Source organism: Penaeus japonicus, unplaced genomic scaffold (assembly GCF_977035675.1).
Source record: "Penaeus japonicus unplaced genomic scaffold, GWHDUDI00000001_assembly GWHDUDI00000036, whole genome shotgun sequence".
Classification (NCBI taxonomy): domain Eukaryota; kingdom Metazoa; phylum Arthropoda; class Malacostraca; order Decapoda; family Penaeidae; genus Penaeus; species Penaeus japonicus.
The window spans coordinates 7,259,844-7,272,343 of NW_028234438.1; the positions used below are offsets into that span (position 1 = coordinate 7,259,844).

A 12,500-nucleotide genomic window follows, 5' to 3' on the forward strand; every position below is an offset into this window, starting at 1 on the left:
GTGTTTTTTTTTTTGTTTTTTTTTTGAGAGGGGTACAGGGGGATTGTTTGTTAATGGAGGGTAAGCAAATTTTGCAAAAAAGAAAGTGTTTTTTTTTTAGGCTTGATATGCTAGTATGTTCAGGTATAAAAATATTCACTAAGCCCATGTCAAGATCCATGTGGAAATGAATGAGTTCCTTTGGATGCAAGAGTTGAGAGAGAAACAGCATGCCAATTTGTGATGCAGTTATTTAGGGTCTCACCATAAAGTAGGTGTCATTTTAACTGATATGTGCACCTAAGAGTTCCTTAAGCCTATGGTTAACCTATGCCTCAATGCTCCCATCTACTTTTAGCACTGCTGCAATGTCGTCTAAATAATACCATATTACTAGTCTATTCTACAAGCCAATATGCTAAAAGGCCTTTGATTTAATTACCCTGATGTTTTTGTAGTGGCTGTTACACCTACTATTATTTTTCACTGTTCTTTTCATTGACTATCTTTCTATGCATACAAGGCCCTAAATAAGATATGGGCTTTGGTGCTAGAAGCAATTATATATCATTAACTTTCCAAAGTACTTGTCTGCTATAATGTGCTGTACAATGGCACTGTATTTAAATATAATTTGCCTTTATGTTTTACTACAAGAAATATGAACTTTTTTAATGAATTTAATTGTTCAGAGTATAAAACTGAATTCAAAATCAGCTCAGAATTTTTGTCACACATGTACCATGTATCTCTATGTCTTTACATCTCAGCAAGCAGTGCAAATCAAAACCATATCTACCACTAAGCCATGATCTTAATGTTATTTTCGTCAATCTTACAAGTGAACATATTTGCCAAACCATCCAATACATTTATCTAAATAATTACCCGACCATCATCTACTTGAAATTCCGATATAGTCCTCCCACCCTCTATTCCCCTTTTCCTACTCCTATCTATACCTTTCCAGCCTTTCCTTCATGAAAACCCCAAGCTTTAACAGAGAAAAGGTCAAGTACTGGTAATAAAAGGGAGAGAAAAAAGGTCAGATCTCTAGTGCTTGCAACTTCTCCCTCCCATCATCAAACTCAGATCCGCTCTCCTGACCTCATGGTTATTGTACAGCTCTTACCTGTTGACTTGTTTCTGTGTCTGGTATGCGATGGCCAGCTCTCCATCCTCATTCACAATATCCACATCTTTCCCATAGGAGGACTGGGTGAGGGAGCGTAGGTCGTGGGCTCGGTTGGCCAGCACCGTCCTTAGTTGGATGCATTCCTCACGTCGGCGTTCCAACTCATCCTGCAGGGCCTCGAATTGCTCTGTAAAGGAAGGGCACAAATTGTAAAATTAATATTTCTGGGTTTATTCTGAAATCTCACATAAGAAGGGTAAAAAGTTTTATTATATGGATTAAATTTAAAAGCAAAGTGTGTGTTCAAATGTAAAGTTTCTATTAACTAAATACAATAAGCTAGAGAGTAAGTAGAGTGTAAATATCCACCAATGCCTAAAAGTCCAGTTTCAAATCACAGAAGTCTACCATAATAATTCAATAAAAAAAATAACTTCCTAGAAGACCATTTACTATGACAGAGAGCAGTGGTGACAAAGGCTTTAATTTCACTCTATATTAATCTACAGATTTGGATAATCACCAACATCTATACTACTGATTGTCTGCCCATGGTCAGCTTACCTATTACTTTTCCTCATAATCCAAGATTAATTTTTTGCATTATTTTTTTCTGCTGACAATAATGATTTGAAATGAAATTATACAGGCAAAAACAGATACGTAGGAGAATACAATCTCCTCCTTCAGTGGAGGTAATGACACAACATATACTATAGGAACAAATAAATATATGGTCAATGGTTATTAAACTTAAACTGTAGATGGTGCTATCACCTTTTCAGACCCCACCTAGTGGTGCCCACTAGGTCTGATAAATATAAAAACAGCGCACTAGGTCTGATAAATATAAAAACAGCAGAGCCTGTACTGTACTGTGCTTCAAAAAGTTGCATGGAGTAAAACATGACAAATAGACCTCACCATACAATTCTCACAGGCTAACTTTCAAAAAATGATTCCCTAAAATCACCATCTCAAGATATATGACTCTGACCGCCACCCTGACACACAATTGGAAAGCGTCTCAGCCGTCCGAGTCAGCTGCGAGGCCGAGCGAGTCCGCAGTACCTCTGAGCATCGTCTGCAGGTGGATCACCAGCCTCATCCTGGCCACCGTGCAGCAGAAGCGGTGTTCCTCTTCGTCCAGGGCGTCCCTCCCCATCCTGCCGTCCTCCCCCCAGCCCTCGCCGCTCTCCTCCCCCAGGGGCGTCTCCCAGCCGAGCGGAGGCTTGAGCAGGTCCTCCTCCACCGCGTGGGGCTTCCGCGACGACAGCGGCGGCGGCAGAGGGGAGAGGGCAGCGGGAGACGCGACTCCATTGCGGGCGCTCGGGGGAGTGGGCGGCGGCTGCTCCTGCCGAGGCGGAGGGTGGGGAAGGTGCCGCTGGGGCGTGGCCGGCCGGCTTATGGTGGCACCTTGCTGGCCTGCCCGAACCACGCTGATTATGTCTGGCAGGACTCTCCTTGAGGGCGTGGACGTAGGATGCTGCAGCTGCTGGTGGCGCTGATGATGGAGGACGGGCTGTGCGCTGGGGCCGGGCGACAACGTCATGGCGGAAACACCATGGCTCGCCCACACCTCCCTATCCGTCACGCCCGCGCCCACGCCCACAGAGGCTGCTGCTACGCTAATGCTGCAGTCAGCTGCTTAGGCTAGGTAGCGGCTGCGGAGGTGCACCATGGATGGCCCTCGCTCTGGCCATCGGGGGAAGGAGGAGGGGGTCAGAGGCTCCCAGACTGGCAAGGCATCTTCGACTTTCCGACAAAACGACGTCTGGAGTCAGGCGACCGCGATCTCTGTCCCATCTTCAGTCCCTCACTTGGAAAGATCTTTCGCTGGGACAAACTTGCCCAAAACTATATCGATATTGTGTGCCAATACGAGTGCAATAAGTCTTTTCAAACGTTCTTTCTATATCTACATGCTACTTATTGCGTCATCACTGTCGCCGTCACATGGTAAAACCGTCACCCACAATCACATCACAAAAATTCCTCCACTACGAAAAAAAAAATCGGAATCATATATGTTTTCAAACAAATGATCTAAAACACACACACATGCTCCCACATGAAAAAAAAAAGTTATTCTGAGAACTACAACGAACGACCTTATCGAAAAACACAAACACACTAGACATAAACAAAGGAAAGGACGCACAAAATCAAATCAAAGCAAATAAATGTATAATGTATAACTGGTGAAAAACAATCTGAATACAACTCTTCCTAAGTCTGGTTCGCCCTCGAGTGTTATTTATGAAGACATCCGAGCGACATCTGTGCGTGCTTTCTATACGCGAAATCTCTCCTAAAACGAGCCTAAAGTAATATGCATAACCAACACAACTCTGAATAAAAGCTCAATGAGTACTATTCTGACATATTAGTAAGAATAATACACTTCATTTGATAATAATTATAATAACAATAAAATAAATCATGGTAACATTTTTTTAAAATAATAAAGCGCCAAAATGAATCAACACCTCTGACTCTGACTCTGTCATTGTCTCTCTCTCTATATATATGATGCAGAAAAAAGGTAAACCAATACGTCTCAAAAATACAAACTCCCAAAGCACCCCCTCCCCCAGCGAAAAAGGCTCCAGAGGGGGAAGATGAAAGTCGACAAAACACGAGACAATGTTAACAACAGATGGACTAGCGAGACTAATTATTGCTCCTTCGTCCCTCCGTCCTCCTCCGCTTCCTATTCCTATTTCCTGCTTTCCTACTTGGATTAATTACGTCTTTATTATGCCCCCCTCCCCCGATTTCTTTTGTCCCTTCGGTGCCGATTCCTTGCTTTCTCTCAATTTCTCTTTTTTCCTCTCTCTCTCTTATCCCAATCTCATTCCCATCTCTCTTTCTCTTTCTCTCTCTCCTTAATATACAATTATTCGCCTGTTTGTTTCTTCATCCTCAAAAGCTTGTCAACTCGATCCTATTCATCTCTCTCCCATTCCTCCTCCTTCGATGCGCTTGTATAACTCTTCCTTCACTTCTTTTCCTCTTGACGAGTAACTCCCTTCTTTTATCGCTCTCTATCTCTTCTCATATCTCTTTTCTCTATCTCTCTCTCGTCTCGATCCCATTTTCTCTCCTCTTGCTCCGTGTCTATATTTCTCTCTCTGTCTCTGTGTCTCTCTCTTGTTCCTAATGGCTCTCTCCCTCTATCCCTATCCCTATCCCCCTCTATCTCTCCTAATCTCCTTCTCTCTCCCTCCGCCCCTAACTCTTTCTCTCCCATGACAATGACCACTCATGAGATGGCAAAGAGCAGGGATCCATGACGCAAGTGCATGACCCAAATGTACACAAACGTAAACTGCTCTTTGCTCCCTACCCTACAGCCATTCTCTTCTCCCCTCCCCCTCCCCTTCACCACCTCATCATCACTATCCTTCCTCTCCTCTAGCCTCTTCAAATGTTACTCAATCATCCTATTCCCTTACTTTATCACCCTCCTCTTTCTCTCCCTCCTACCCCTCTTCCACTCCCTCCCCCTAGCCCCACGCCCCGTTCCTTTCTCACCCTCCCTTCTTCAGCCTCCTACTACTGTCCCTTTCCCATCCCCCCCTAGCCCCTCATCACACCCCCTCCCCTTCCCCTCTCCCTAACCCCCTAGTCCCTCGCATGTGCCCTACCCCCTTCCTGTCTCCCCCTCCCCCCTCCATCTCGCACGCTGATGGTGCCACTGCACGCGAATGACTATGTGTGAATGAAGAAAATAATGCGAGTATTTTGATAGCCATACGATACAGTTATTTGCATTTCGTCTTCGGGGATGAGGGGGGGGGTTATTGGGGGAGGGGAAGGGGGGGAGAAGGGGTGACAAGCGGGAAAAGTAAAGAAAGGAGGAAGGGAAAGTCTCGAGAGAGAGAGAGAGAGAGAGAGAGAGAGAGAGAGAGAGAGAGAGAGAGAGAGGGGGGGGGAGAGGAAGAAAGAGAGAGGAAAGAGTGGAAGAAATATATGGATAAATAGACAGAGGGTGAGAGAAAATGTGCAATAAAACACGCCCATCTTTCACAAGACACCAAAACAGACACAACTCACGTAACGCCACACCCATCTCCTGCCCCCCCCCTTGTTTTCCTCAACATACAAAAAAAAAATCGACATAATTTACATTCCGTTTCGGCTGACGAAGACATTCTCCTCTGCTCCCATGCATAGGCCTACTCTTCTAGGAAAGAAAACATATGGTTGATGGAACGTTGTCAGTCGCTCTTTTACCTATAGTCATGCTCGCTAGCTCGCTCGCTAGCTCGCTAGCTCGCTCGTTCTCTCGCTCGTTCTCTCTCTCTCTCTCTCCCCTCTATCTCCCTCTCCCTCTCTCTCTCTCCTCTGTGTGTGTGTGTGTGTGTGTGTGTGTGTGTGTGTGTGTGTGTGTGTGTGTGTGTGTGTGTGTGTGTGTGTGTGTGTGTGTGTGTGTGTGTGTGTGTATGTGGCACGCGCGTGCGTGTGTATCATTAGCCCTCCTTATGTTCATATTTACGGTCAGCGAGGTCTATACGCATTCATCACAGCGCATCCAGGGCGGAACAACAAGCGCTCTTCATGCAGGTTAATAGGCAGCTTGCATCAAGAAGAAGAAGAAGAAGAAGAAGAAGAAGGAGGAGGAGAAGAAGAGGGAGGGGGGAAGGAGTATTATTATTATTATTATTATTATTATTAGTAATAGTAGTAGTAGTAGTAGTAGTAGTAGGAGGAGGAGGAAGAAGAAAAGGAGGAAAGAAAGAGACGAAGGAGGAGGAAAACCTCAACATCAACAACATTAACATCAACAACATCAACAACAGCCCCTCAGCCCGCCCCGTGATCCCTCGGCCTCTCCGTGAACGATCGTAAACACTGTCTTCCGGAGACGACCGTCCTTAGTCTAGTTCCCATACCACACTTCCTTCCGGCTAGGCCATCCCTCGGCCCTTGGGAGGTGCTTCTTCTTCTCCTCCTCCTTCTTCTTCCTCTTTTTTTCTTCTTCTTCTCTTTTATTACCATTCTTTTTTCTTCTTCTTTTATCGTCATTCTTATTTCTTAGGCATTTTTAATTAAATTTTGTCATATTCCCCTTCCATTTTTCTTTTTCTTTTTTATTTACTCTAACATTAATTTATCTTTTCTCATTTTCTTTACTCTTCCCCTTCTTGGTTCTCTTCTATTTCTTATCGCACTTCAGTTGTCAACCTAAATCCACTTTTTCTTCTAAGACTTCTTTTTTTCTTACATCATAGTTCATATCCTTTTCGTTAAAACATTCACAAATATAACTATAATAGTAATTTTTACGAAAACATTCTATCATTATAACAATCACCATCACCGCTATCCCCACCATAATCCATAATCATCACAGTCATTGCTATTACCATCATCATAAACATCATCATAATCACCATCCTCATTTCTCCCCCTCCCCTCCCCTCCCCTCCCCTCTCCCTCTCCCTAGAAAAGACGTGAAGCACTTCAAGTCTCCCCCCTCCCCTCCCTCCCGTCCCCTCCCCTCCTTCCCCCCTACCCCTTTTTATACGCATACCGACATCGTGACACTTAGGTTCCCGCGGATGAAAGTGCGGAGACATATTTTCAAAGCCTCACTTTTACTTACTTCATTCTATTTGCGAAAGAGTGAGACGAGGAAATACACACGTGCTAGGCGGCCCTCTCTTCCCCCGTTGCTATCTCCTCTTACCGTTCGGTGGCGACATTGAGTAAATAAGGGGGATAAAGAGGTAAATAGCCTTTATGTCTAAACAACTGAGTGAAGTAGAGGGTGGGAATTACTTATCATGGAGTGAATACGGTGATGATGACGATTGTGTTGTTGTTGTTGGTGGTGGTGCTGGTGGTGGTGATGATGGTGATTGTGATATGATGATGATGATGATGGTAAATGATCCTAATGATGACAATAATTATTTCTCTTGATAACGATATGATGTGTCCTAATGACACTGAGAATTGCCATGGCCCTGATGAAGACGATGATATTGATAGCCAAAATAACGACGACGACGACCTGGCAGATGACTAAGCCGTTGATGGTAATACGAGTCCCCACCGAACGCACCCATTCCCAGCGTATACGAAATGTGACACGAGACGGAATCTCCAAGGCCTTCTTTCGGACGAATGAAATTTCCGACTAATTCCTCCAACGACGTAACAGATTTGATTTTTTTCTTAACTAAATGAAAATAAATATAGAGAAATGGAAGAGGAGTAAGAGTAGGGTAAACTAAGGATAATTTAAAGGAAAGTAAGATAAAAAGAGAATAGCCTAAATAAATAAGTAAATAGATACCCCTGCCCCCCAATAATAAATAAACAAAACAAAAATCATCGCTGGTGACATATTCCCCCCCCCCCCACTTCCCACCCTCACTCCGCTCCCCAGCCCTATCCCATCTCACCCTCACCCTCCCCCCGCACCCCAACTCCATCCCACTCCCTCCCTGCCTCCTACAGGTCACAGACGGCTACTCAAGCTCGAAAATATGGCAAAGGAACCCCCTTCCCATGACAGTCCAGGAGTGTCCTTCACCTCATGGCCCACTTGCCAACAGGGCCATCTCCTCCCCTCCCCTCCCCTCCTCACCTCCACCCCGGCTGCCTTCCCTTACTGACCCTTGGATAGGTTTAGATAGTAAACAACTGGGAGGGAGGGGGATAGGGAGATGGGGAAGGGGGGAGAGGGGGGAAAGGAGACAGGGAGGGAGAAGGAGAGGGAGGGAGGGATAGAGGGAGGGAGAAGGAGAGGGAGGGAGGGATAGAGGGAGGGAGAAGGAGAGGGAGGGAGGGATAGAGGGAAGGAGGGAGAGAAGGATAGAGGGAAGGAAGGAGAGGATAGAGGAAAGGAGAGAGAAAGGTAAAGAGGGAGTGTGGGAGGGAGGGAGAGGAGGAGGAAGGTAGTAGTAATAGTAATAATGAGAAAAAAAACATGAAAGTAACAATAATAATGATAATTAGAAGAAAACAATATTAATAATGTCAATAATGACAGCGATGGAAACCATGCAAACCCCCATGGTGATATAACAATGCAATTAACTTAACAAAACTATAGAGACTGTAATAGCAGTTTCCTCGATGAGTAACCAAATTTTAAATTTCGGACACAAGTAATTACGCAGCGATCAAATAAACAATACACAACAAATCGAGAAATATCTATAAACCCGACAACGCGATGAGAACGCGTTTAAAAAAAACCTTGTACTAAATTCTATTTTGAATATATAGCGTCCTTTAAAGTTTCGCTAGAATGATTTCTAAAATATATGTATTTGGTTGGTTTGTCAAAAGCTCTCATATCTGTTGTTGTTGTTTTTGTTGTTTTGCTGTTGTTCATAGGCCTTTCTACTTCTATTTAATTTCTGTTTAACAGCTTCTCTCTCCTCATACTTGTGTCGTCTATATTCTATTTTTCAATCTCCAGTTAAAGAAATCTTTTCATCATTAATACATTTCCTTCAATCCTCGAAGAAGGTCTAGCCACGCCATGAAGTCCCTTTCATGACTTTCTCGCATGTGGATATTCCATAGAAACCACAATGCACGGAGACCAATGATAGACGGAGGCCAGTGTAGCAATAGGTGAGAAACTGTTTCCACACAGAAGGTCTTCTCCATTCCGAATGTCTTCTTCGGGATTGCATCGGTTGCAATGATGAAACGATGATTGCATTTTGCTCTGTAGAAATAATCTTAAAGTTTTTTTTTTCTTTCGTCTTTGGCGCCGTCACGAGGTCACCTACTTATAGTACAAGTCATCGCAAGGTCTCGTACTAGTAAAGAATATATGTGAACATTCTTTATGGCTTTCTCTAATTTGTTGGTCTACATGAGGTGTGATTATATTCTCATTTACATATGGCCTCCCGTGCTTGAAAAATCTAAGTCCCCAAAGCGAATTCTTATGTTTACATTTAACCGTTATCGCAGCAATGCCAAGGTTTGTCTTCGGGAGTGCTCGTTGGTCTGTTTAGTTAGGTCGAGCTCAACGACTTTAAATATCTAAATGGCTAAGAGAAAAAAATGCTTGTTAATTGGCCGATATTAACTATACACATCCTGTAAACTCGCAAAATTAAAAAAATAATAAATATATAATAATAATTCACAAAAGGCCATCGACAAATTCCCATAAACTCAAACTCAGAACCCAATCGCTACTTGACTATTCCCAAGCCGCTCTCAACCAATCAGCGCCACCGGGAGACTTCAACGCAGTCAAAAGTACCAGTCTACCCAAAACCGCCAGCAGGAGAAACACGTAGCCACCACAAACAAGCACCAAACACGACCAGATAGCAAAGAGCACGATCAGAACGGCGCCGTGCCGATCAGATCGCGTAGACTTCCGTGTGTGGTTTCCACCTGAGTGTATATAATGGCGAGGGTGATCGGCCCACTGGAGGTCCAGTTGTGACGTCACGAGTGGTTGGTCTGGCGCGGCGCGGATGGAGGACGATTGTTATAACTGTTGTGGAAGTTGCGTTACGCCGGCGGTCGTTACGCTTCTGAAGCCAGGTGGAGGGCGAGATGTAAATATCATGAATAACAAAGTAGGAGGGGAAAACGGAGGGCAGAGGAAGTGGGAGGGAGGGGGAGAAAGAAAGGGAGAGGAAGAGGGACAAGGAGAAGGAGAAAAAGAAGGGAGGGAGGGAGGGAAGGAGAGGGAGGAAAAGGGGGAGAGGAAGAGGGACAAGGAGGAGAAAGAGAAGGGAGAGAGCGAGGGACGGAGAGGGAGGAAAAGGGGGAGGGGGGACAGAGAGAGGGAGAGAAGGAAAGGGGGAGGGGCGAGAGAGAGGGAGAGAGGGAAAGGGGGAGGGGGGGAGAGAGAGGGTAAGGGGGAGGGAGGGAGGGAGAGAGAAAGAAGGAGAAAGAAAGAGAGAGAGAGAGGGGAGAGAGAGAGAGAGAGAGAGAGAGAGAAGAGAGAGAGAAAGGAGAGAGAGAGGAAGAGAGAGAGAGAGAGAGAGAGAGAGAGAGAGAGAGAGAGAGAGAGAGAGAGAGAGAGAGAGAGAGAGAGAGAGAGAGAGAGAGAGAGAATTATAAAACAGCCCATCGCCAACCAGTCAAATAAATATCCACCCGATAACGCCACCTCCCGCCAAGAAGGGCTTTCAACAGGTGTGGCAAGACATGACTGCGGTTCTGGCAACACTGCCATCCAAGGCGAGGCGCCAAGGCGCTCCACCTCTCAACCATAACAAGGCTAAATGGTGGTTTCAAAACATAGAAACATGATAAAAAACGAACAGGCCATTAGTTGAGCCTTTTGCAAATATGCCAACCGTTCTAGCATCTCGCCGCCCACGCCCATAACCCCACCTAGTTCCTTCCAGCCGCCCACGGTCCCAATGTTCCTATTCACGGAACATGTTTTACGCTCGTGCCTTCCGATTAATTCAAATTATGTATCATCATTTGATAATATTTGGGGGTAGTCGCCAACTGTTAAATATACCGCTATTGCTTCTGTTGGCATATTAAGTCTTTATCGGATTCGCTGCGGCTAGCTACCGTTACTACCAAGAATATAATTGATAATCATAAAAATAACGATAAAAAAAACACTATGATAATGAGAATAACAAGACCATTAATAATAAACATAATAATAGCACTATAAGTAAAAATAATGATAATGATAATGATGATGATGATAATAATAATAGTAATAATAGTAATAAGCGATGTCACACTCCAACCTCCACATACCACCTAGTCACACTCAAGAGTCTCTCTCAACCCAATCACACCATAGGTTCGCCCTCATCCCCGTGCCCACACACTGCACCCACTACAATGCTTTCAGTCGATACTACACCCAATGCAACACTTCCATTCGACACTACACCCATTGCGCGTTACCACTTTCAGTCGACACTACACTCCCTACATCCCTTTCAGTCGACACTACACCCTCTACAAACCTTTCAGTCGACACTACACCTCCTACAACCCTTTTAGTCGACACTACACCCCCTACAACCCTTTCAGTCGACACTACACCCCCTACAACCCTTTCAGTCGATACTACACCTAATACCACGCTTTCAGTCGACACTACACCCCCTACAACCCTTTCAGTCGACACTACACCCCCTACAACCCTTTCAGTCGACACTACACCCCCTACAACCCTTTCAGTCGACACTACACCCCCTACAACCCTTTCAGTCGACACTACACCCCCTACAACCCTTTCAGTCGACACTACACCCCCTACAACCCTTTCAGTCGACACTACACCCCCTACAACCCTTTCAGTCGACACTACACCCCCTACAACCCTTTCAGTCGACACTACACCCCCTACAACCCTTTCAGTCGACACTACACCCCCTACAACCCTTTCAGTCGACACTACACCCCCTACAACCCTTTCAGTCGACACTACACCCCCTATAACCTTTTAGTCGACACTACACCGCCTACAACCCTTTCAGTCGACACTACACCCTCCCTGAACGCGTCACTATCCCAGGGTGAAGACAACCTCCAATCTCCCTCTGGCGAGACGGCGCGACACTTTCCTGGTCTCTGTCACACCCAGACTGCAAGAAATCTGTCACGTTCTCACGGATGCCACACCGTCACAGGCTGTCGGGCTGTCACTCGTGTCATGCTCTCACAGATGGTCATGCGATGCAGGAGGAAGAGGAGGAAGGATGGGGGGAATAAGGAGAGGAGGAAGAGAAGAAAGAACAAGAAAAATAATAATGAGTAGGAGAAATGGAAGAAGGAAGGAAGGAGAAAAATGAGGAGGAAGAGGATGAGTAGGGAGAGGAGGAGGAGGAGGAGGAGGAGGAGGAGGAGGAAGAAGAGGAAGGAGAAGGTGAAGGAGAAAGAGATAAAGAAGAATAAAAAGGTGGAGGAGGAAAAGGGGGCTAAGGAGACCTATCAGCGTTATAGATAATTGGAGTAAAATGATGACTTTTGTATTCTTCGCGTACGTGACGGGATGATTTGGGATTGCATTTAAGCCTCAACAGTGATGCTTATCGTAATGGTGACGTTCATATTAATCATAATAACAATAATAGTAATAATTATTATTATTATCATGATAATGATGAAACTACCATAACATCAGCTACTACTAATAATAACAATAGTGATAATAAAAACAACAATAATAAAAATATCATAAAATAAAATAATGATAAAGATAAATAAAATAATTATAAAAGAAATAATGAAAAAATAATAAAAATGACAATATGAAAACTAATTAATGAATATATAATATCGCACCACCTCACCCCCCCCCCCTTTACAAATAAAGCAAAGCACTGGTGGGACCCAACCGGCCCTGTCACCGGTATGCCACCCTGTCAATCACGGGGACAGAGAGACACATCATCGCCATTTCCGT

At 44.7% G+C, this 12,500-nt stretch overlaps 1 protein-coding gene across 15 annotated transcripts in view; it reads right to left on the minus strand.

Moving 5' to 3' along the window:
- didum (dilute class unconventional myosin) overlaps positions 1–12,500 on the minus strand; it is a 198,446-nt gene that overhangs the window by 70,529 nt on the left and 115,417 nt on the right. For all 15 annotated transcript variants that reach the window (XM_086531926.1, XM_086531922.1, XM_086531920.1 and 12 more), the window contains one exon: positions 1,112–1,301. In XM_086531926.1, coding sequence (XP_086388052.1) covers positions 1,112–1,301 — 190 coding nt within the window. The remainder of the gene's footprint in view (positions 1–1,111; positions 1,302–12,500) is intronic.